This window comes from Prionailurus bengalensis, chromosome E2 (assembly GCF_016509475.1).
Source record: "Prionailurus bengalensis isolate Pbe53 chromosome E2, Fcat_Pben_1.1_paternal_pri, whole genome shotgun sequence".
NCBI lineage: Eukaryota > Metazoa > Chordata > Mammalia > Carnivora > Felidae > Prionailurus > Prionailurus bengalensis.
Window position 1 is genome coordinate 15,092,159 of NC_057352.1, and position 23,602 is coordinate 15,115,760.

General features: G+C 55.2%; 3 protein-coding genes across 3 annotated transcripts in view; 1 reads left to right on the forward strand and 2 right to left on the reverse strand.

Annotated features, from left to right (window-relative positions):
• Positions 1-4,094: 4,094 nt before the first annotated feature.
• Positions 4,095-7,506, reverse strand: MED29 (mediator complex subunit 29). The gene is made up of 4 exons (XM_043598946.1): positions 7,002-7,506; positions 6,404-6,462; positions 6,058-6,142; positions 4,095-4,410 (listed from the first exon to the last, which is right to left on the reverse strand). The coding sequence occupies exons 1-4, from the start codon at positions 7,215-7,217 to the stop codon at positions 4,168-4,170; spliced, it is 603 nt and encodes a 200-aa protein (XP_043454881.1). The 5' UTR covers positions 7,218-7,506; the 3' UTR covers positions 4,095-4,167.
• A 234-nt stretch (positions 7,507-7,740) lies between these two features.
• PAF1 (PAF1 homolog, Paf1/RNA polymerase II complex component) lies at positions 7,741-12,323 on the forward strand. The gene is made up of 14 exons (XM_043598945.1): positions 7,741-7,821; positions 8,418-8,447; positions 8,545-8,637; positions 8,967-9,088; positions 9,177-9,243; positions 9,336-9,437; positions 9,519-9,624; positions 9,725-9,793; positions 9,877-9,980; positions 10,066-10,182; positions 10,275-10,403; positions 11,370-11,475; positions 11,584-11,674; positions 11,761-12,323. The coding sequence occupies exons 1-14, from the start codon at positions 7,775-7,777 to the stop codon at positions 12,162-12,164; spliced, it is 1,587 nt and encodes a 528-aa protein (XP_043454880.1). The 5' UTR covers positions 7,741-7,774; the 3' UTR covers positions 12,165-12,323.
• A 901-nt stretch (positions 12,324-13,224) lies between these two features.
• Positions 13,225-23,602, reverse strand: part of SAMD4B (sterile alpha motif domain containing 4B) — a 37,133-nt gene continuing 26,755 nt past the window's right edge. The window contains exons 4-13 of the mRNA XM_043598944.1: positions 21,525-21,764; positions 20,853-20,962; positions 20,627-20,713; positions 19,579-19,921; positions 18,855-18,940; positions 18,252-18,370; positions 17,487-17,685; positions 17,172-17,295; positions 14,887-14,970; positions 13,225-14,677 (exon numbers count right to left, since the gene is read on the reverse strand). Coding sequence (XP_043454879.1) covers positions 14,649-14,677; positions 14,887-14,970; positions 17,172-17,295; positions 17,487-17,685; positions 18,252-18,370; positions 18,855-18,940; positions 19,579-19,921; positions 20,627-20,713; positions 20,853-20,962; positions 21,525-21,764 — 1,421 coding nt within the window. The 3' untranslated portion in view covers positions 13,225-14,648. The remainder of the gene's footprint in view (positions 14,678-14,886; positions 14,971-17,171; positions 17,296-17,486; positions 17,686-18,251; positions 18,371-18,854; positions 18,941-19,578; positions 19,922-20,626; positions 20,714-20,852; positions 20,963-21,524; positions 21,765-23,602) is intronic.

A 23,602-nucleotide genomic window follows, 5' to 3' on the forward strand; every position in this document is an offset into this window, starting at 1 on the left:
GTGAGCTGGGCGGCTGCGGGCGGCTTTGGCACGGTTGCAGCCTCCCGCTTGCCCGTGACTCACTCGCAAGGGGCGGGGGAGGGGGGCTTCCTGGAAGCCGTGACGAGGAGGCTCGACCCGGACGCCCGGGTTCCTCTCTCGTAACCAGGGCTTCTGTCGCCTGTAAACACAGCCTGCAGGACAACGGGGAAAAGGGAAAGGGGAGGTGCCTGGCACCCACCTCCCCGCTGGGCTCCAAATCCCAGTGCCGCTAGTAGGACGGAGGCGGCGGGAAAACGGGAGGTGGGGGATACCCTGGGGTCCCCGGAGTCTGGCTCGGCTCTGGCCGCGATCCTGGAGAAGTTTCGATTCCCTGGAGACAGGGAGCATTTCCCATCCCTGAGTCAGACGGACCCCCCCTCCGCTCCCCTATCTGCTGAGTCATCGGCCCCGAGAGCCAGGACGCTAGGGATTGGAAGACGCTCAAAGAGGCTGGAGAGGGGGCTTTGCGCGGGGAAGGGCCGACCATCCACCGAAACACGGACGGGTGGGAGCCAAGGGCTCGGGCCTCGGCCCCTCCTTTTTCAGATTTAGGGGTCCGGGTCTCCGAACCACCTCTTCGCTCAGATCCAGACCAGGCCCCCCAGGCCCTCCTACAACAGACCCACAAGTTCGGGCGCCTAGCCTTCCGTTCTCTCAAGCCTGAGTCTGAGCCCCCAGCCCCTCCTTCCTCCGATTTGGGAGTCTGGCTCCCATCCCCCTTTCCACCCCGTCCAGGCCCCAGTCGCCCCAGATGCCCCAGCCCGGGAGGAAGTTCAGGGCAGGCCTCCTCCCCGCTCCCCACGTAGCCAACGGGAAAATCCGTGGCCCCAGCGGCGGCCGGGAATCCCCTCTGGAATGACGGTGGGGAAGGGGATGGCCGGGGTCCCCCGCGGGGTGCAGGGGGGCAGGTCCTGGGCGGGCAGAGGGAGGAGGGAAGGGGCGGAAACCAGCGAGGCTAAAAATACGGCGAGCACTTCCGGCCTAGGGGGAGGGGAACGGAGAGCAGAGTTTCCAGAAAAACAAGCGGGGACGGGAAACGCGGGGGTGTGAGAGCCGGTGCGAGTGCGCGGGAGAGCAGGGGTGCGTGTACCCGCGGCACGTGTGCGCGCCTGGTGTGACTGGGCGTGAGCGGGGCGGCCGTGCGTTCAAGTGCGCGGGCCAGCCGGTGGGCGGACCGTGGCCGTCGCAGGTGACGGTGTGTGCACTGCGGGCGCGAACGTGTGTTCCCTGATGTGCCCGGGGACGCAATTAGAAGTAGGTGTGGGACACAAGAGTGTGCGCCCCGTTTCCTGTGTGAGGGCTGTGTACTTACGGCCCCGCCTGCCACGGCTGTGTGTATAAAGGTGCGAAACCACCCGTGCCTTTGTGGTCGACGACGCTGTTGACTTTAACGGCCTCTGGCTCTAGGGGGTGTGTACTATGCTGCGGCCGTCCTCGAGGTGTATTCGCAAGAACTGTGACCCACACACCCACTTGCACATCTGTATGTCGTCACTCTGAACCACAGCGGGGTCTGGAGTCACCAAGGGTGTGTAACTCCTTGAGGAGTGCACTTGAAAGCCGTGTGTGTGTGTGTGTGTGTGTGTGTGTGTGTGTGTGTGTAAAGCCACCTGTGTGTCACCGTAGGTGGCCGTGGCTGTGTGCCAGCTCCCTGTAGCTCTTTTGTGTAGTGGATGGTGTTCCCAGGTGTCTGTGTCCTTTTTCGGGGGTGAGGCTGAGAACAGGGGAGGCTAGAATCTGGATGAGGTTCCTCTGAGGCCCAGTCACAAGGTAGTGGCACTGGTGAACTTTGGTTCCTGACGTCTGTATCGCACATCATGGGGAGGGTGGCTGGTCACTGTTTGCCACATCCGGGGGCACAACAGACACACACACACACACACCCTTCTCTACCTGAGAAGCATGATCTATCCCCAGCTAAGGCTGCTTTTGATAATATTGAGCTGAGTGTAGGGCTGACTCAGCCTGTGATGGGCAAAGTCTGCGATGGGGTGAAAGATAGTGGGTTAAGTGGTGATTAGAGAGTTGTTTATATATTCATGTGGTTGGATTGTTCCTTTAGAGTGTGTTTGTGGGACTGTCACTGGGTCGGAGAGCCTGGGGACACTATGATTGTAGGATGGTGGGTTATGCTGTTCTCTGCTCCGGAGGAGGGGTGTCATGTGCGCCCGTGTCCCCATGGTCTGTTTTGCTCTATGTGGCTGTGCATCTCACGTACACCCTTCCCTGGAGTGGTGGTTGTGCACCAGCCTCTATAATCTCCCTTTGGGTCTAATAATCTGGTAAAAATCTCCATGAAGGTCCTTCATGACCTGCCTTAACTTCTGTCCGTGCCCTGTGGTCAAGGCCTCCGCATTGTTCCATAAACACATCAGCACATTCCTGCCTCATGGCCTTTGCACTTGCCGTTCTTCTCCCGGTGCTGCTCTCTCTCCAAATGCCCACATGCCTATTCCCTCTCCTTCAAGTCCGCTCCAATACCACCTTCTCAGTGAGGCCTTCGTGAGCTCTGTCAAGGACTTTTTAAGTAAGTCTTATCATCTATTTAACAAATAATACATATAACATCTATTTATAGGCTATAATAATAATGAGTACCCATGACCCACCACCCAATCTAAGCTCTAATGTCTTACTGATGTCTTTTAGTAAAGTAACATAATTCTCCATATGCAAATCTTGCATTTGTGTTAGATTTATTCCTGTAGATAGCATCATCAACTAGTGCCCGAGACCTCCACTGCCCTTCCTGAGGGTCAGCCCAACATGCCAGGCACTTCAAGAAAGGAACTTTCTAGGATGTGTTCACACACACACACACACACACACACACACACACACACACACACACACACAGGGCTGGCCATTTCCCAGGACTCTAGTGTGGGGACTTGGGCTCTGGGTGAATCACAGGTCTTCACAGTCCCAGGGTTTCCTTGCAGATGTGGGGTCTAGGACACATCTGAGCAGTGACACAAGAACCAGGGCACAGAAGGTGTTGGGTGGGGCAGTCCCACAACCCGGCTGACTCACTTGAGCCTTTCACACCCCAACAGCTGAGCTTGGGCTTGCCCAGGCCTGAAAGCCATGGCTGAGCTCTCGAAGCTCTCGTTCTTGGGGAAGTGGAGAGCCTGGTGGGCTCCTCCCTCCCTGAAGCCCCCTCCCCAAGGCCTGTTTCCCGGAGCTGGGGCCCAGGCGCCTGGGTTCTTCCCCAGGACTGATGATTCACCCCTACTGGGCCCTTTTCACTTCTCCTTTGGGGCTAAAAATACAGGGACCCAGGCATCCAGCTGGACCAGGCTTCACCACGGATTGCACAACGCCCCTAGTTTGAGTGCTGCTGACGCAGGCTCCAGGTTCGAGTGGGGGAGTGAGTTGCTCCCAGACCAGGCATGCTGAGGTCAGGGCCTAGAACCCTTTCACTTCCCCTTTCCTTGGCTGAGGACCCTGGGGGCTGGGTTGACATTGGAAGTGTTGGGGATCCCTGGACTTGGTTGTGGCCCCTGGAAATGAAACTGCTTCCCCTAGCCCCAGTTAACCTAGGGCTCCCAGAATCTGGCCTCCTTCATAATAGACAGAGTCCCAGTTAGGAATTGGGGGCAGAAGACAGCAAAAGGGGGCTAAGATAGAGATGGTCAGAGACAGGGAGACAGGAACACAGAAGCGCAGAGAGAGAGACAAAGAGAGAGAGAAAATGGCCAAAAGAGAGAGAGAAAGTGAAAAAATGAGAGAGAGAGAGAGAGAGAGAGAGAGAGAGAGAACAGACACATGCCTTAGAAACATACAGGACAGCTAGAAAAGGGAACAAAATCAGAGAGACCACCCCCAAACTGGGACAGAAGCAGGAAGGATTGAAGGAGAGGGAGAGGTCAGGGATCCTCGCCCAGGCCAGGCTGGGGGAGAGCCCCTGGAAGAGGTCATCAACAAGCAGTCCAAAGTGCATCCTGGGCTAGGGAGGACAGCAGGCCCCTGGGCGAGCAAGGCCCCGCCCTGCGAGCTCCCTGCTAGCCTCTGCTGCCCCCTGCTGGCTGTGGCCACAGTGCTCCGGCGGGAAGAAAAGTCAAAGACAAGGCGGCTTTGAAGTCACTCTTCATTCCCTCCCGGTCCCCTTCCCCTAGGGCCTGCCCCACTCCCAGCCCTGCCAGCTCACAGGGTGCCCCCAGGGCCTGTAGGTGGTGCAGGTGTCTTGCCCGTGACCTTGTTGGCACAGTCCAGCAGAGCGGTGTGAATGTCCTTGGCACAGGCAATCTGGGCTTTGATGACTGCCAGGTACTGCGGGTAGGGCAGGCTGTCAGGCTGCACAGCGTCCGGTTTGGTGGCTGTGGGCACCAGTGTTGGAGAGTGCTTGGCGCTGTCGCAACTCTGGGACAGGCACTCATGTGCCAGGCGCTGTGGGCAGGTGGGCAAGGTACGGCATCAGTGTCGCTCGCCCCGCCTACTCCCAACCCCACCCCAAGGGCCAGCCTGGGGTAGCTTGCTCAGCCTCTGGACTCCCAGGGTCTTGGGGTCAGAGCCTGGCCCCCCTGCCAATCACTTGCTGGGTGATTTCCGGCGTGCAGCCTGCTCCTCTCGGAGCCTGTTTCCTTCGCTACCTCATCAGGCAAGGACGAGAACGCGTGTGAACAGAGAACACGAGAACAGTGTGAGAGCCACGGGCACTAGCACGTCACCTTAAGTGCTAACTGATGAATGTCGGCCAGCTATTACCGTGACTGTCCTAACTGCAGCCTTTGGCACTGGCAGTGACTTCTCCGATGACACCTGCTCCTGGGTTTCCTCCTTCTTCTCTGGCTGCTCTCTCTAGACACTTCTTACTACACAAGCCTTAAATGGGGGTAATTCCCAGGTCCCGTCTCCTCTCCCACCCTCAGGCACCACTCAGTTCCCACCTCTGCGCTGACACCACATCTGTGTCCCCGGCCTCCCCTGGAATTCCAGAGCTCTCATACCCTCCCCACCAAAACGCTCCTCTTCCTGGGTCCCTGTCTCAGGAGCCTGTCTTGGTGCGGCCTAGCCCCCTTGAGTCCTGCCATGGTTGCCTCCTGGGGCTCCAGCCTCCACTCTTGGCTCCTCGAACCCATCCTTCGTTGGGCAGCCAGAGGCCTATTCCTAAAGAAGCCAGCAAGCAGGTCCACGGTCTTCTCTGCTTAAAACCCTCCATGGCTCCCCAGCGCCCACAGGGCTATATTCAAAACCCAACAAGCCCTAATGCCTCCTACACCTCAGTAGCAAAACTGAGTTTCATGACATTCCTAAAGGAGAGTTCAAGCAGCAGCCTGTTCCTTCTGGCTGGAACACCTTTCTACCACCACCAGGCTTCTCAAATTCTGGTTTTTCTTTCAAAACCTAGCTCAAAATGATGACGACGACACGACAGGAAACATTTGCCACGTGCTAGTACCACGTTCAGCTTTTTACATATGTGACCTTGCTGTCTTTCCCCAAAGTTAATTTCTCAAAGGAGAAACCCAAGGCTCACAGGTGGCAATTGGTGGTCCATCTGATTCCAGAGGCTGTGCTCTTAGCCACCCACTCTCCCCAAAACTCCTGTGCCTCTTCCATTTATGTCTCAGCCTCAGCTCAGATGTGCTTTCCACCAGTAGCCCTCTCTGAGGCCCCTCTCCTTACCCTACCTTAGGCAGAGTCAGGTTCCTTCTCTGGCCTTCTACACTCCCCTGAGCTTCCATCGCTTTACTTTTTTGTTTTTTCTCTCATTTTAATCCTGACACCTCCCCTATCATATCAGGCTATGTGCCTCCCCCATCATAGCCCTGACTTGTGTGGGCTGGGCTTTTCCTATCACAGACCTGACCACCCTGAGCTGTCATTGTTTGAGGACATATGTCACCCCAGTGAACTGGAGGCTTTGTGAAGGCAAGGATCAGGACAACACTGTGTCCCCAGCATCAGCTGATGCACACATCTGGCCCACAGGAGGTGCTCAGTGTGTGTGTGTTGACTGACTGAATGAGGGTTCCTGACGACCTGGGGACTGAGGCAGGATTGTGGTGCCCCAGTGTCTAGAAGGCCCCTTACCAGGCAGAGCTCCAGCTGGTCACAGAGTGCGTAGAACTCCTCCAGGCACTTGTCAAAGCGCTGTATAGGTCCGTCACTGCTCTTTCTGTAGTCCAGGAGAAGAAGGTGACTGGAGAATGGATTTCCAATCTCTGGGATGTCAGTGTCTACCCAACCAAGTATCCACCAGGAAACCAGTTTAGGCCCAGAAGCCCCAAGGCAGGGCCTAAGGGACTGTTTTAGAAGAAGCAAAAAGAGCAAGGCCAGACGCTAAGGAGTGGGGCTTGAAAATAGAAGGAAGGTGGGGGGAGGTGGATGGGAATCCGGGTATGAGTTTCTAAGACTAGGAAAAGGGGACTGTACTCACTGTCCGTTGTCAATGTTAGTGTTCTGAATCAAGTTCTGGGCTGCGACTTTCATCAAGGTCTAGTTTATAAAAAAATACAAATGCACGAAATGGAGAAACAGAGGGGGATGCTTTTGGTAGATCTACAGTCTTCCTTAAGATCTATTCAATTTCAAGCCTTCTCTTCACTTGGCACGTCTCCTCCTGTCAATCCAGAGTAGCACCTGTATTTTCCCAGAAGCCCGCTCTCATCCAGGGTTCTCGCCAGTAATCTCCCCGACAGATCTTAGATCCTCCCTCACCCACCAATCACGGGCAGAATCTCTGTACAGGCTGGTCCCTTCCTCAGGCTTTAACAATCAGAGCCTTTTTGCCCCTTCAAACTCCCTCCCACTCGAGTTCCGGCCATTCCCAGGCCTAACATTCGCGCTTATCCCGCTCACACTGTAAATAGCAGAGCTTCGCTTTGGCCTCATCAAAAGGGCCAACTCATATTCCCGTTCCCTGCCTAACGCTCCTTTGCTCTCTCCCACACTACAGAGTCCCTCTGCCCTCCCCTGTCCCCCTTGGAGTCAGAGAACCAAACCCTGCAATCTTCTCGCCGTTCCTAGCCAATCACCTGCAGGCTCTCCTTCAACTGTGGGATGAGCATCTTATAACGCTGCACTGGATCGAAGTCCTGTTGCTGTTGCTGCAAAAGCCCGCTCTGGGCAGGCCCCACTAGCTGTGCTGGTGGTTGCGGCTGCTGCTGGGGACCCGGGCCACCAGACGAACCCGGACCCGACACACCTGCAGCGGACGAAGCCGCAGCAGCCTGCTGCTGGGACGCAGCCATCTTCCTCGCTTAGCGCGCCGGAAATACGCCACAGGCGTGTCTCTCCCGGTTTCTTTCTAGCTTCTGTGTTTCCAGGCCCTGTTTGCTCGTTAGCTCCTCCTCCCAAGCAAGCCAGCCAATGGGGGGAAAGAATGACTACCCGCACTTGACGCTCAAATAAAACGTCATACGGAGATACCGATTCACCAATCACAAGAGGTTTTTCCTCCTTCGCTCCGCCCTTTACCCAGCTATTTACCAATCCGATTGTGGGTGTAATACGGACTCTATTTCCCAGAAGGCCTCGCAGCTTGAGGCTACTTGTCGGGTCCTCAGCGTCTTGGCGGCAGTTGGTGGAGACGGAGCTGCGAGTCCGTCTTTGGCGCTGCCTGCGCGTTTACCTGAGTCTCTACAGGAGCTCTTCTCACCAGCCCACATCATTCCGACCCTGCTTCCTCAGAGAGCGGCGCCAACCCGAGCCTTCCCTCGGATTAGGTGTCCGCCGACGTCGGTACACCCTTCCGCCTCTCCCCGCGGCTCAGCAAGGACCCCGTCCGGGCTTCCTTCGCCTTGTCGCCATGGCGCCCACCATCCAGACCCAGGCCCAGCGGGAGGATGGCCACAGGTAGGCGCCACGCCACCTGGCTGCACCGCTTTCCTCTGGGTCTATTCAGGTTTCGGCGAGGCGGGAGGTCGGGCTCGGGTATCCTCCTACAACGTCAACAGACCCCTAGGTCTGCCCGTGATGTCATACCCCTCCCGCGAACGCCGTGACGTCACCGAGCGCTCACCTTTGACATAGGGGGGTAGGTTCCTTCAGGGGTGGGGTGCTGCTCCCTTCTCCCTGCCATGGAGTTCAGGGATTAGACTCTTGGGAGACTAAGTAGAAGGGATTGTGCTTTTAAGATTCCAGTCAAGCGTTTGGAGACCCCCTTTTCCAAAATCAATTGAGTACGTAGTTGTATTAAAGCACTTGAAGACATCCCCTCCAAAAGGGATTGAGCAGCTGGCTTCATTCATGGAAGCATCTGCAGACACTTGTTTTTAAAAGGAGTTAAAATACTAGACTCCCTTCATTAAAGTACTTGGAGCACCCCTCCCAAAAGGGATTAGCATTTGTCACCCCCTTCTCCCCTCTTTTAAAAGCTTGGAGCCCCCCCCCCCCCCCTTCTGTAAATCCTGTTCATCTGTCTGTCAATGTCTTTCTCTCTTACCTACCAGGCCCAATTCTCACCGGACTCTGCCTGAGAGGTGAGCCCCATTGTGTTTTCTCAGAGGGATGGGCCCGTGGGGGCTGGGAGCAGAGGTGGGGCAGCAGGCGCTAGGTTTTAAGCTACTGTATTCCCAGGTCTGGAGTGGTCTGCCGAGTCAAGTACTGCAATAGCCTCCCTGACATCCCCTTCGACCCCAAGTTCATCACCTACCCCTTTGACCAGAACAGGTGAGACTGACATGGAGGATGGTGAAACAACCCACTTTGAACAGGAGTTCCTTGAGAGAAAGAATTGCTTCTCTTGTTGGCCGCTTTTTTCAGAGCCTAGAACACTATCTGGCATATGGTAGTAGGTGCTCTATAAATATTTAATGAATGAAACCATCGGTGTCTAAGTCTTTACCCATTGAAGAGCCAGCCTTCTCACTCTGAAGAGGGGGGGAGGGGGGACACTGCGTTTTGAGTTCTTCCCTGGAGAAGCTTGGGCTCTGGGAAACAGGGATATGAAGGGTAAAGCTGGAATCAGGAAACCATAATAGGTATGTTTCCCCATCCAGGTTCGTCCAGTACAAAGCAACTTCCTTGGAAAAACAGCACAAACACGACCTCTTGACTGAGCCAGACCTGGGGGTCACCATTGACCTTATCAACCCTGACACCTACCGCATTGACCCAAATGGTGTGTGAGAAGGCAGGGAGGGCTTGCACTAGGCCAGCAAAGGCTAGGACCTCCCTCATAGTCTTCCTGGCCCCTTGTTCTCCTCTAGTACTCCTAGATCCAGCTGATGAGAAGCTTTTGGAAGAGGAGATTCAAGCTCCCACAAGCTCCAAGAGGTGTGTGTGTGTGTGGAGGGGGGACTGGAGATACGGGGGATCTATGATGGGAGGAGGGTGATGGGTCCTTGGTGCCTAATACTCCACCCCAGATCCCAGCAGCATGCGAAGGTGGTGCCGTGGATGCGGAAGACAGAGTACATCTCCACTGAGTTCAATCGTTATGGCATCTCCAATGAGAAGCCTGAGGTCAAGTAAGTTGTGGTGGGTAGAAAGGGAAAAGTGGAGATTTCAGGTGTGTTCAGTGACTCCTAAAAGCCTCTCTTTACTCCTAGGATTGGGGTTTCTGTGAAGCAACAGTTCACTGAAGAAGAAATATACAAAGACAGAGATAGCCAGATCACAGCCATTGAGAAGACTTTTGAGGACGCCCAGAAATCAGTTAACTGAGGGACCGGGATGGGATGGGGGTGGGAGGCAGACCAAGGTGCAGCTCCAGAGCTCCGCATCCTCCTCCTCACCCTGTTTTTGACCCCACCAGATCTCCCAGCATTACAGCAAGCCCCGAGTGACACCGGTGGAGGTCATGCCTGTCTTCCCAGATTTTAAGGTCAGATCCAGGGCAGGAGGCACAGAGAGGTAGCCTGCCATCTCTGCTCGTCCCAGTCTAATCCCAGTGCTCTCTGTCCCCAGATGTGGATCAACCCATGCGCTCAGGTAATTTTTGACTCAGACCCAGCCCCCAAGGACACAAGTGGTGCAGCTGCGTTGGAGATGATGTCTCAGGCCATGATCAGGTAAGTTAAGTGGCCCCACTGCCCACCTTGACCTGCTTCTCATTGCCCCTTTGTCCTCACTCTTCACTGCTCTTCTCCCAACCAGAGGCATGATGGATGAGGAAGGGAACCAGTTTGTGGCCTATTTCCTGCCTGTGGAAGAGACACTGAAGAAGCGAAAGCGGGACCAGGAGGAGGAGATGGACTATGCACCAGATGATGTGTGCGTGGGGTGTGGGGTTTTGGGGACTGAAATTGGGTTTTCTTTTCTCCTTCATAAGGAAGAAATGGAGCTGACCTTGTTCCCCTCACCAGGTATGACTACAAGATTGCTCGGGAGTACAACTGGAACGTGAAGAACAAAGCTAGCAAGGGCTACGAAGAAAACTACTTCTTCATCTTCCGGGAGGGTGATGGGGTTTACTACAATGAGTTGGAGACCAGGTACTTGGCACACTCCTCCCTCGGATTAGCCTGGGCCTGTGCTTTAGAATCAAGGTCCTGGGGTATGCGGGAACTACCTTGGAGGTCATTTGTACGTAAGGATTGGTCGTGTGCATTTTCAGTAAGAGCAGCAGAAGCCTGCTCAAGCATGTGACCTGGGCCTGGTTTTAACATGAGAGCCCAGAAAGAAATCTCAAGATTGAGCTTTTTTGTAGGGTAGATAGCCAAGTTTCTTCTGATGTCAGTAAGAGACTTCACGTGAAAGTAAACATAGGCAAAAAATACAGAGTAGTATGTAAAATTAGCATAAATAGTTTAAATGAAATCCTAGATAACCCAAATTAAAAATGTGACCTCCTGCCCAACTCCCCCGAGAGCTAAGTTTATTCCTGTGCTAGAGCCCTTGGTATAATTTGAGGGTTGGGAAAGGAAGTGTGATCCTGGGTTTGTTGAAAGCAGAGGTCACAAATTCTGATCCTATGTAAAAGGTGGCACAGTGGGCTGGGTGGGCTCTGGGTGACCTGGAGCTCTTGGCAGCCTCCAAGAGGCACCATGACCTAGCCCGGCAAAGGGCTCCAACCTATTGTTACTATGCTATGGGGGTTGGGGGAGGGGAAGTCCCAGTGGGGCCATAGATTAACATTTTCCAGAAGCCAGCAATCTAGATTCTGTGCTTTTAAGTGTTGGTAACTAATTCGCCTTAAAAATCTCTTATGGATACTCCTATATGTGTATGTGTGTGTGCGCGTAGACGCTTTAGAAGTACAGGAGATTGTGGAACTATTATCCTTCCTTTCCCCTGTATCCAACCCCTAAGTTTAGTCCCCTTATCGAACTCGCATTTATTCTGGTCTGTTCTGGAGTAAGCAGCGGTAAGGAAGTAAGAACCAAGTCAGACTAGATACCAGAGTGGGGTCTTCAGATGCATTTTCTACACACACCTCTCCACCACCGTGCCCGCTGCAGGGTCCGCCTGAGTAAACGCCGGGCAAAGGCTGGGGTTCAGTCGGGTACCAATGCCCTGCTTGTGGTCAAGCACCGGGACATGAACGAGAAGGAATTAGAAGCCCAGGTAACAAACATCACTGGCCCAGGGCACCCGTAGAGAGTGGCGGTGGGTAGGGAGAGACGCAGAGGCCTGACAGAACACCCTCCTTCCCCTCAACCATGCTGCTTCCAGGAAGCACGGAAGGCCCAGCTGGAGAACCATGAACCTGAGGAGGAAGAGGAAGAAGAGATGGAGACAGAAGAGAAAGAAGCCGGGGGCTCAGGTAAAGCTGGACAGGCCGAACCCCAGGAGCCCTGGGAAGGGTGGGAAACTGGGAACTGGGTCTCACCTCTCTCTGCTCCTTTACAGATGAGGAGAGAGAGAAGGGCAGCAGCAGTGAGAAGGAAGGCAGCGAGGATGAGCGCTCAGGCAGTGAGAGCGAACGGGAAGAGGGTGACAGGGACGAGGCAAGTGACAAGAGTGGTAGCGGCGAGGACGAGAGCAGTGAGGATGAGGCCCGGGCCGCTCGGGACAAAGAGGAGATCTTTGGCAGCGATGCGGATTCAGAAGACGATGCGGATTCTGATGATGAGGACAGAGGCCAGGCCCGTGGCAGTGATAATGATTCGGACAGCGGCAGTGACGGGGGTGGCCAGCGGAGCCGGAGCCGCAGCGCCAGTCCCTTCCCCAGTGGCAGCGAGCACTCAGCCCAGGAGGATGGCAGTGAAGCAGCAGCTTCTGATTCCAGTGAAGCCGATAGTGACAGTGACTGAGTCCCAGGTCCTTCAGGGTTGGTGCAGACACGATTACAATGCGATTATTATGCGCAGGAAGGCACTTTTCTTCGGGTGGTCTATTTGCGAGCCCTTCGCTTTGTTCATTTCCCTCCTCTGCAAGCCTTGCTGTTAATAAAGCCAGTGTCTTTCCCTTTACTCCCCCATCCAGCCCTATGGTCTCATTCGGCTTACACCTCGCCTTCCCCCCACCCCAGGAGCTCCAAGGCCTCAGGTCAAGGCCACTAGGTTTTCCATGAAATGTAGCATAACAAAGGTCAGAATCCTTTTTTTTGTTTTGTTTTGTTTTTGTTTCTTGTTTTTTTTTTTTTTTTTTTCCAAAATAAGCCCAGACCATTAAACAAGTGAAACTCCAACAAGTAAGTCTTCTCCAACAGCGAGAAAAACTGTACAGTTACTCAAAGCTGATTCTGCCAGTGGGGCTGGGGATAGGAGGGAGGGTGAAATCATGGTGGTGGTGGTGGGGGGGGGGCGTAGGGGCCTGGGGAGGGGCTGGAGCAGAAGAGGGTCAGGGTCCTGCCCGTCAGAGTGGGGCCGCCTGCGTCCTGCACACTCTGCTGTCAGGTGGGGGGGGGGGGGGCAGCTCTTGCCTCCCGCTGGGTGTGGTGGGGGGTGTCCCTCACCACCTCCCAGTGCCAGGCAGAGCCTGCTCACCCTGATGGGTAGCAAAGAAGACAGGACTTGGCTGGGAGGCGGTGAGGGTCCTGTAAGAGGGACACCCTGCTGATTCCAAACGAGGTGGCCCCTGTCCATCCCACTTCCCGGGGCTATTGGGAGGGGGACTGGAGAAGCCCTGGGAGCTTGAGGGGAATGAGCAAAGGCACAGAAACATGGCGGGGCCGGGGTGGGGACTTGCATAGGTTGATGAGTGTGCAAGAGGTACATAAATAAACCTGACACCCCACCCAGCCCGGCACTGGGAGAGGAGGTGGGGACCTTAGCAGATCCCCAGGGCCACCCTCCCCCCTGGCTTCCTCCCCCTCCCTGGGCTCAGAGCTGAGGGAGGGCCAGACCAGGAGGGCAGAGGCAAGAAGGTCTGGGGAATGGGGTGAGAGTGCAGGGAGGGCGGTGGTTTTAAATTTTTTTTTTTTTTGGTTTTTTGTTTTTTCCCAACATTTTGTATCTTTAATAACATACACAATGGTTACCAGCCATATTCATAACAAAAGTTATTCATAAAATGTATCTAAAAATAACATTTTTTTTTCCTTTTCGGTGTGAAAAGCTTGAGAATGTCCCAGTGAGGGGGGTGGGGTGGGTTGAGTAGGAAGAGGGGGTTGGAATAGGGGACCCTGGCTTCCCCACAGCCTGAACCCCCAAATCCCCTCCCTCCACCTGGGCCCCAGCACAACCCCTCAGCAGGAACAGAGACCAGAGGGTTTGTATGATTCCACGGCTGGGACAAATCTCTGGGTTATGATATAGTGTTTCACTTAAGTGAGGTCATGACAGAATGGGGGGTAGGGGAAGGATGAAAGAAAAAGCGGGGTGGGGAAAGAAACCAAAAACCAAACAATCCCCTTTCCCTTATTCCTTACCCCCAAGTCTTTAGCAACCAGACCCGGGAGTGGACAAGGGTGTGTTGGTTGCGGGAAGGGGATGTTAAGGCAACAGACTTCCTGACCTCACTCGCTGCCCTGGCTCCCGGCCTTCAACCACTGCATCTGGGGAGCCCGGGCTGGGGGGAAGTGGGGAAGGGCTAGGGGGTCTGGAGGAGGGGGCTCTGCCCTCTCCCCTTGTAAAATTCAGGCTCCCCCTGCCACTTTCTTGGCTCAGAGGCCTGGGGATTCTAAAAATGAGAGGGAATGATCAGAGAGAAAAACCGTTAAGAACTATATAAATATGCATCTTAAATAGGCCTAAGAAATTAATTGTAGAGAACCTCTGATAAACAGGGCAAAAGGAAGTGAGGGAAAGGAGGGTGGCTCCTGTCCTTGCGAATGACGAGAATGGGGAAGAAGGTGGAGAGGAGAGGAAGAGGCTCCTCCACTCATCCACCACCTTCACCTCAGCCCCTCCCAAATAACATCCAGGAGAGCAGGTTATGTACCCCACTTCTCTCTCCACAAATGTCAGATGGTTCTGAGCAGGCCCCACAAGATAGGGGGGAGCTGCTCCCCTGGGAGGGGCAGGGGGCCGGCAGTCTGGAGGAGGCAGGGGTGGGCCGGGGCCGGGTGGGGGAACGAGGGAGGGAAGGAGGGGCAGTCGGGCTGGCCAGTCCCTGCCCCTTTATCCTGGCTGCCCCCTACCTCCCTGAGCCTCAGCAGAGACCCCTTGACGGGCCTGGGAGTGAGCAAGGCGTGTGCCAATGTTAAACAAAAGTTAAAAGGGTGAGAGAGTAGAAAAATACTAGAATGTATAGCTGAGCCAGCCCACCCTCTCGCTGTCGCGGAGAAGCCCGTTGGGGGTTGGCCCCCGCCCGCCGCCCAGGGAGCCTATGGGTGCGCTGGGCTGTGGGTCCCGTCAGATGGTGGAGGTTTTGTCTGTCCCATCTGTGATAAGAAAGGGAGGAAGGGAGGAAGATCAGGAACTGGCGGGAGGCCCAAGAAAAGGCGCTCGGGTAGCCTGTCATCCCAGTCAGGCCCTCCCTGGAGGCTGGCCTCCCCTAGGGACCCCTCAGGTTGCTCTGAGTTGCTCAGTTCAGAGGTGGAGACGCTGCTGGGTAGGTGGGAGCTGGGTCAGGGAAAGAGGAAATGCTCACCACCCAAGGCGTGTTCTGTCATGCTCAGACATAGAGACTCCAGAGTGGGATTGATCTCCAGGTCAGGCCCAGGGACCGGGCAGTCTGAGGGCGAGAGAGAAGGGAGGCGTGAGGACTGAACTGAGGTGGGAAGCAGAACCCAGGAGACAAAGGACTGGATGGGCTGGCATGGGGGAGGGGCTGACAGGGATAAGAGGGAAAGGAGGGAGGGAGAGAGTGGCAAGAGACCGAAAAACTGCGCGAGACATGGCACACGCCAGACGGAAAGTATGACCGGGCAGAGATGAAGGACACAGACGGGCCTGGGTGCGTCATGGCGCAGGCAGAGGCTTAGCAATGCAGACAAAGCCTGATCAGCCGACCGAGGAAGTGATGTGAAGCTGAGGGAGCTTCCTGGAGGCCACACGCTACATGTTGCCTTAGGCACAGTCTGGGCATCTGCCCCAGGCACTGGGCAGCCCCGGGCTCCTGGACTCTGTATTTGGTGCAGAAGCTTCATTAGAACCCTTCCCATCCCCACTTGGACTTGCTTCTCTGGGCCGGATGTCATCTGGGCAGGCCCAGCAGGCGGGGCAAATCAGGACAGCAGCCATGGGGCTTGTCCTCAAACCACCTCTCAAAAGGGTCTCCTGTTCTGGTGAAACAACCCACCTCCCTGAGCCGCCCTGTCCCCACCCCGCAGTGCTTAAAACCCTTCCCTTGGCTCCTCACTGCTACAGGGAGGAAGCCTGAGCTTTCTGCCTGAGTTCAGACGACCTGCTCCCCTCTCCAGCCTCACCTGTCGTCACATTCCCAATGAACCCTGAGCTCAGACCATGTCAAGACACCTAATTGTCTCTCCTTAACAAAAAAATGTTTTGACCTTGGGCAAGTCACCTGAGTGTCAGATTCACGACTGATCTGATGGGAATGACACCAGCGCCCTCATGTGTGCAGCCGGGAGGCTGTGATTTGCCAGCGCAGGAGAGCTGCTGGACACACAGCGCAGCACAGAGCACGCCCGTAAAAAGAACGGTTTCAATTTTTTGCTCGTGCACTTCATCCATCCAGCCATTTAGCACCAGTTACAGAGGCCCACCACGTGCCAAGTCCTAGGCTAAGATGAACACAATGGCAGGGCCTCTGCCTATGACAGATGGCACTTCATGTAATCTCCTAAATTAAAAATCTCCACCGATTTGGCAGTTTATGACACAAAGGGCTTAGGGTCACCTGCAAATCTAATTAAAAAAATTTGGGGGGGGGGGGCGCCTGGGTGGCTCAGTTGGTTAAGTGTCCGACTTCGGCTCAGGTCATAATCTCACAAACTCAAAGTTTGTGAGTTTGAGCCCCTAAATCAGGCTCTGTGCCGACAGCTCAGAGCCTGGAGCCTGCTTCGGATTCTGTGTCTCCCTCTCTCTCTGCCCCTCGCCCCTCCCCTGCTCATGCTCTCTCTCTCTCTGTCTCAAAAATAAATAAAACATTAAAAAAAAAATTTTTTTTTTTTGAGCAAACTCTACCTCCAATGTGGAGGGTCGAACTCACAACCACAACGTCAAGTGTTGCATGCTCTACTGATGAGCCAGCCAGGCGCCACCCTCAGCCGCAAACGTAAGATCTCTCCAGAGGCAGCCCTTTCCAGACCAGCCGCATCTGCCTCTGCGGCCTCGATGGCCGGCAGCAGGCCCAGCACGGCCCAGGGCGGGGTCACCCCCACTTGACGAGCAAGGCAAGGTTAGCGTTCCTCTAACCTCCCCTTTGCCCACTTCACCTCATTCTGCTCTCTCACCTCTAGGCTGGCCTGTGAACCGAGAGAAAACCGCTCTCTTACATCATCCTTTAGTGTAGACCTGACCCAAGAACTGACTCTTGCCTGGTTCTGGCCTGAAAGAATTCCCCCTGGTTCCCAGTGCACTGACAGGCAGGACTCCTCTCCACAGAGGCCTTGACGCTCTGTCTCATCCCCTCCACCCCTTCCAGACTGAGTATTTAATGAACTTCTAAAGAGATGGTGATGGAGACCAAGAAGGACCTTAAGATTGCAACACAGGGAGGGAGAGGTGAGGAGATGCAGGGCTGGGAGTAGGGGAGAGAAAGACTGAGAGAAAGCAGACAGGATCTGAGAAAGAAAATTGAAGTGGGATGGGGGAGGGTACAAGAAAATCCACGATGTGGGAAGATGGGTGCAGAGTGGCGGGAGGTATAAGGAGAGGTGAGCAGATGAGAAAGGACAGTGGGAATCGGATTGAGAGAAAGGCCACCTAGGGTGTCGCTGAGGCAGAGCCCCATGGGTAGGGGCGGTTTACCTGGAGGGAACATGAGAATGGCCTGGGGCGACGAATGGACCGGGAGGGAGTGGGTGCGCTGCACAGAGCTGCGGCTCTGGCTGGGCATGCTGTTGCTGCCTCCGGGGTTGGCAAACCACAGGTTCTGCACGGGGCACGGGAAAAGAGAAAGTGGTGAGCTGAGAGGGAAGAGTCCCAGGCCCAGGCGCCATGGAGCTGGCACAGGAGCCTCTCCCTTCCACGCCGGGCCCAGATGCAGAGATATGGACACACACAGCCCAGGCACCACCACCCCAAACCCAGAAGTGCCACGTCCTCTGCTTCCAACCGGCTCACCTGTCGGCCCTGGCCCCCAAGACTGGGGCTAGTGAGGGCATGTCGCGGGGAGATGCCCCCAATGCCCGAAGGGCTCAGAAGGCCCATCCTGCCGGGCGGGAGGGCCCGGGGAGGCATGGGGAACTGCCGCTGGGTCCGCCGGGCTACCCCCATCCCCACAGAGCCAGCTATGGGAAGCGAGTTGGAGCCGAACGCCCAGCTGTGAGACAGAAGGCAGGGTGTCAGTTCAGGTGGATGGGGATGGGGCCCCTCTGTCCGTCCCTTCCTCACCTCCCCCCACAATCCCCATGGGAAGGACAGAACACAGACCTGCTCCGAGCAAGGACTCCCCGTCCAAGCCCTTGCATCACACAAGCTCTCTTCTCCTGCCCCAAGGTACCCCCAGGATGGAGACAGGAGCAAACAAAGGTCTCCTCACATCCACTTACAGCACTTCTCCTAACTTCAACTCTCAAATGCGATATTTGCTATTTGGGGTGAGAAGGGACCTCAGAGCCCCCTGCATGGAGGCGAGAACAAGGGACAGGCAAAGGGATGGGTGCTGCTTTTTGCCAGCTCGGCACCCTGTTCTGGTGGTCAGAACACACCCTGATTTTCTTCTGGGAGAGTCTTCACTGGGTGACTCGTATAAGGCCACTCAGCGGATTGAATGAGGACAACCAATTCCCGGCCCGCCACGCCAGTGACCCTCTCCGCGCTCTCCATCCACCAACGAGGGCCCAGGGAAGGAAGGTCCCTGCGCCCCAGCCCCCACCCCCCACTCACCCTTTCTGCTGCCGGTAGCTCTGCATCTCTAGTGCGGCTTTGCGCGGGAAGGTCCGCAGGAGCTTCAGCACTTGCTGTTTCCAGGACAGCAGCCGTTTCTTCTGCGTCTCCGTGAACGCCTAGGATTGGGAGGGCGAGGCAGGGAGGGTATGCTTTCAGATCTGCCTTCCACTCACCCACTCATTTACTGACCGCCTGCTCGGTGCCAGGCAATGCTGGGACGCAGGGGTGACCTGTGCACATAGAGCTCACAGTTTAGTTGAGAAGATAATACACACGTGATCTAAACTGTGACGAGCCCTGTGAGAAGCCCAGGAGCAGAAGACTGATCTGCCGCGAAGGCCCAGTGAAGGTGTTCCTGAGGTGTATACGCTGGAAATGAGAGCCGAGGGACCAGCAGCAGGGAGGGGAAACTGGCTCCCAAAAAAGGAATAGGTATTAAGGCTCTGAGAAGGAGAGCACAGGGTACCCACTGAAGCCAACACTGGTGAGAGACGAGGGTGGGTGCCAGCCGGGCAGGGCCCTGAGGACCACATGAGGGATGTGGATCCTGAGAGGGACAGGGCAGCCTTTCCCTTCTTGGGACTCTAGAGAAGGCCTCACCTCATGAGTCAGGCACTTTTCAATGAGCTGGAGGTAACTGGTGATGTTCTCCTCGTCTGGTCGGGACACCAGCAGCTGGGTGCACACTGTGGGACAGGGGAGAGGAAGGTCGGCCCCAGCACGTCCCCTGCCATAGTCTAGCTCTCCCGGTCCTTGCCGGCCAGCATCGGAGGAAGAGGAAACTCAGGCTGGATGAGCTCTAGCTATGTGCCAAGCACAGCCCCTGGCTACCGTTAGGATATAAAAGCCCACCAGAGTGGTACAGAGAAGTTGAATCATTTGCCCCAGGTCACACAGCTAAAATGATATGGACCCAAGTGTAAACTCTGCTATGCCATGCTGCCTTAGGAAAGGCTGAGCCCGTTATGAGTTTCAACATATCCGTCTGTGGACTTTAGTTCCTTGTGAAAGAAGCCGTGGGTTTGCCTCGCACCGACTGTACACCACTTCCACCGACACACTGTCTGGTCTTCTGCTCGGGCTAGAGACACTCTGAAGGTAAGTAAAAGTTGTCTCGTACCATCAACCTGGACACACCTGAGGGCAGACGTTCTGCTCTGGACACACTTGCTACTTTCAGTCTCAGCTACTCTCTGAAGTGATCTAGTTCCCAGGGTACTCTGAAAAAGCTGTTCCCACCATTTAACTTGGATTGGATCCCTGATGACTGGTTCACTTGGCTCCCTGTCCCCGAACTTCTTGAGGGGCCTTGGGGGGGTCTCACCTTTGCCCATCACCCGTGTAAACTGGCTGGGGATGTCTCCGTCGGCGACGGGAGCCGGGGCTGGCTCACTGCCATCAGTGGGAGCCGGAGCTGGTGGAGGGGGGTAGCTCTCTGCAGCTGGAGGGTCCTTGGCCTCAGTGCCCTTGTCTGTGCCGGGGTGAGCCAGGGGAGGCTCAGCACCTGGCAGTGGTGGCTCCCCCCGGCTCCCATCCTTGGCAGTAGGGGTGGCAGCAGCGGCAGCAGCCACGGTGGCTTGGAGGACGCTGTAGGCCTTGATGGGGGTGATAATTATCTGCTGCAGCTCCTGCAGAGCGTTTCGCAGATTCCCTCCTTCCAGCACATCCTGAGTAGGGAGGACACAGACAGGGTCACATGCTGACCCCCACAGCTACGTAGAATGACTATACAAGCGAGGTCAGACAGAGATCGGAGAGGGCTGGTGGAACCCTGGGTCCTAGCACTTAGAGAAAGAAAGTAAGGGCACTACACACTCACACATACGTACACATCTGTATATGCATATCCTTCTTCCCCCCTCGAGGTGACGTTCCATGGGGCTCAAGGAGGTCTGATGCTGGGGTCTCAGGGTCCCGCCAAGAATGGGACCAGATTCAGACCCAGAGATTCAGATCAAGACACTGGGGGTGGGGGTGGGAAGCAGAAGTCAAGTGGCAGGAAAAGGGGACAAGGAATGCAAATTGAGGCAGATACGGAAGGGGAGCGAGTGGATGAGAACCAAACGGAGAGAGAGATCATGCACACAGGGAGACATTCAGACATCAGACACCAGAAATACCACTAAGAAATGGAAAAGAGAGGGAACAGAAGGGACCGAGTTAACAAAGTCTGGAGACAAAGACCAGGACAAAAAGGGGAGCCTCTCAGCCACAAGCAAGTGACCCCGGTGATCTGACTTGCTCCTGGCCTCCCTCCCTAGGGCTGGGGCCACTGGACATCAGACCTGAGGGCTGTGAAGGCCCCAAGGGGAGGCTACCCAGAGCCAGTGGGCAGCCGGCTGGCCTCGAAGACGGGGATACCAGGTCCTCACCTTCTCCAGGGACTTGAGGACGCTCTGCCTCTCACGCAGCTTCTGGATGCTGAGGGCTATCTTGTGGCGGGCACCTTTGGTGACATTCTGTGGTAGGGGCAGAAGGGGATAGATACTTTGGGGTGCCCCGACAAGGCCTGAGGAGATGCAAGAGGCTTGGGCTTCAAGAGTACTGTCAAAATGGTGTCACCCCCAACACCTTCCCTGATGGTCCCCTTGGCTTCACCTGAGACTCCAGGTGCTGCTCAGTCAGTGTCATCATCTCCTCGTAGCTCATCTGTGAGAAGAGGGCTGCGTACTTGTGCAAGCGGAGGCTCTTGAGCCATGAGGGTACATCTGTGGAAAAGGAGAGCAAGAGGTCAGGAGTCCGGCCCTTGTGACCAGGGCAGAGGGAGGACTGTGGGGAGGAACCAGGAATAAACCAGAGGCGACATTAAAGATGCAGAAAACTGGGAGGAGTAAGCGGAAGCCAAGGGTCCAAAAGCCACTTCTTCTGCCCAGCCACACCCTTGTAGGTGGCCTTCCCTGACAGCAGGACATCTGACCCTCCTGAGCTGTTTGACTGGATATGTACTAGGATGGCCTCATCGATGTCCCTAAAAGTCTTCCTAGAAGCTCTGTTCCATCAGCTACCACTCTGTCCTGGCTTCCTTGTCAGGGTAGGGCGTCTGAGGGCACGGATTTCTCCCACATCAGACTAGGGCCTGTGGGGATCTCTCTGCTCAGTCTTGAACCTTAAGGGCAGGGACTCTCTCCTCCCCTCAGACCTGTCCCTGCCCAGGGCAGGGTAGAGGGTGACAGGAAGGTGGAAGCTGGAAGCTTCCAGCTCCCTTCTGTCCTCTAAGCCATGCAGAAGCCTCTCTTCAGAGGGTCCTAGTGCTGCCCTCCCCTGTCATACCTTTCATGCCACTGCCGTCCTCCTGGAAGGTGTTCCGGCTGGAGCCCTGCTCCTCCGTCTGCTCACTGCCAGAGGAGGCCACGCTGCTCTGGGGTGAGAGGGGTGCGTGGTCGGGCGTGGTGAAAGCAGCCCGGGCCCCGAGCTCCTCCGGACTCGGCCACTCACCAGGGGCCTGGGGGCTCGTGGGGATGAGAGACATGGAGCGCTTCAGCGGGCTGGGGTGAATTTGGCAGGGGAGACCTGGCCAGAGGGGGAGAGGCAAGAGGTCAGGCTTGGAGATCTGACCACAGGAGACTGTGCCCCCCTGGTTGGTGCCATGGATGGCCGCTCAGCCCCAGAATCCAACAAGGGGAAGGGACCCTGGGGTGTGAGGGGAACCACCTCCCAGATACTGCTCGTTCCCTCACTCCCCACACCCAACCCATCGGCAAGCTCTCCGCCACATCTCTGAATCTCTCTACTTCCTCTTCCAGCACTCTGGTCCTAGTCACTGGTGTCCCTTGTTGGAATTACTGCCACAGCCTCCTTATTGGTTTCTTGCCTTCCTTCTTGCCTCCTACAGCCCCATTCACCTCACAGAAGCCATGTTGATCCTTCTAAAAATGCAAATCTGACCAAGTCAATCCCTTCCCTTCACACTGAGCATAAAATTCAAACTCTTCCACATGCCTACAAGGCCTGGCAGGACCTGGACCCTTTGACCTCTGACCTCCCACAGCTCACCTGTCAGTTCAAGCCTTTTTAGCTTTTACTCCCCCACCCCCACCCCCCATTTGTTCCTGGAACACTCAAGCTGTCCAACCTCAGACTTGTGCACTTGCTTTCTTCTTGTCTTCCTGATCTTGGCAGTTGGCTTCCTCAAATCTCATCTCAAGCAAGCATGACATCTCTTCCGAGGCCTTCCTTGACTAGCTGCCCACCACCAATCTTGGTTACTCCATCATAGGATACTTACTTATCTTCTTTACAGCACCCATGACAAACTGAAGTAATCTTACCTAGTTATTTGTTTACCTGCTTATTAACTGTATACCCCCCTGCTACGATATAAGATCTGTGACAACATCTTTGTATTGTCAGTAATTACAGTGGAGCCTGGCCCAGAGGAGCTGCTTCATTAGTATTTGTACAGTAAATGAATGAACGAAATAAACTGCTTCCTCAACATCCTTGTCATTGGGTCTTACCACCTGCCAAAGTTTTTTTCTGGTACTGAGCTAAAATCAGCCACCCATGAGGCCCAGTGACTCAGGGTGAATCGAGGCCTTCTTCCACAGGATGTTTCACACCCTCCATCCATCCCATTCCTGAGGTAGGAAAAGGGATTCAACTTGATTTGAACCATTCTCAGGACAGGGCAGGTTTCCACGAGCGTCCAGACCTTCACATGGAGCTATTCCCTCTGCCTAGCTCACTGTTCTTCCACCCTTCCCTGACAGCCACTTCAGCCTTCGCTCCTCACTCAAGTGTTACCTCTTCTATGACTCCTTCCTCTGCATTCCCTGGGGCCCTGTATTACTGCCTCAAGCCTAGCATTTACTGCCTCCATCACTAGTCTGCCTCTTGCACTGGACTCTGGGCTCATGTAGAACAGCAACCCCACCCACGCATTTCTGTATTGCCATGACCAGGTGCAGGGTTATGATACACAAGAGCCCTCAATTTCATAAAAGCCAAAAAGAGGGCACCTATGGACCTGAGGGTGCCTCTAAGCTTGGCATAGGGAATCCAAAAGTACCCAAAGTCAAAAAAAAAAAAAAAAAAAAAAAAGACAAGGAAACGAAGCCAAAAAACCTCACCCTGGGTAGGTGAGAACATCAAGGCTCAGGGAACAGAAGCCCTTTGCCCCGGTTCCCAGAGCAAGTTTGGGAGGCACAGACCTAAGAACCCTAGTCTTGTTTCTGATGGAAAGGCTGGAATTCCTGTCAGTCCTCCACTGAAACTCAGCCCAGGAAGGACAACCAGCCTGGTACAGGCTCCAAAGCACCTTCCCTCATCTATGACAATATCTATGTTCCTAGACAGGAAATCACCTGAGGGAAAGGGCAATGCACTGATAGCCCCCTAAGGCTAGCCTC

Excerpts from the sequence above, each read along its gene's own strand:
- MED29 (XM_043598946.1), bottom strand. The coding sequence starts at position 7,217 with ATGGCTGCGTCCCAGCAGCAGGCTGCTGCGGCTTCGTCCGCTGCAGGT. Across the intron at positions 6,463-7,001 it reads AGTTGAAGGAGAGCCTGCAG|ACCTTGATGAAAGTCGCAGC; the intron begins GTGATTGGCTAG and ends TTTATAAACTAG. Across the intron at positions 4,411-6,057 it reads ACCAGCTGGAGCTCTGCCTG|CGCCTGGCACATGAGTGCCT; the intron begins GTAAGGGGCCTT and ends ACCTGCCCACAG.
- PAF1 (XM_043598945.1), top strand. The coding sequence starts at position 7,775 with ATGGCGCCCACCATCCAGACCCAGGCCCAGCGGGAGGATGGCCACAG. Across the intron at positions 10,183-10,274 it reads GACTATGCACCAGATGATGT|GTATGACTACAAGATTGCTC; the intron begins GTGCGTGGGGTG and ends TCCCCTCACCAG. Across the intron at positions 11,675-11,760 it reads GAAAGAAGCCGGGGGCTCAG|ATGAGGAGAGAGAGAAGGGC; the intron begins GTAAAGCTGGAC and ends GCTCCTTTACAG.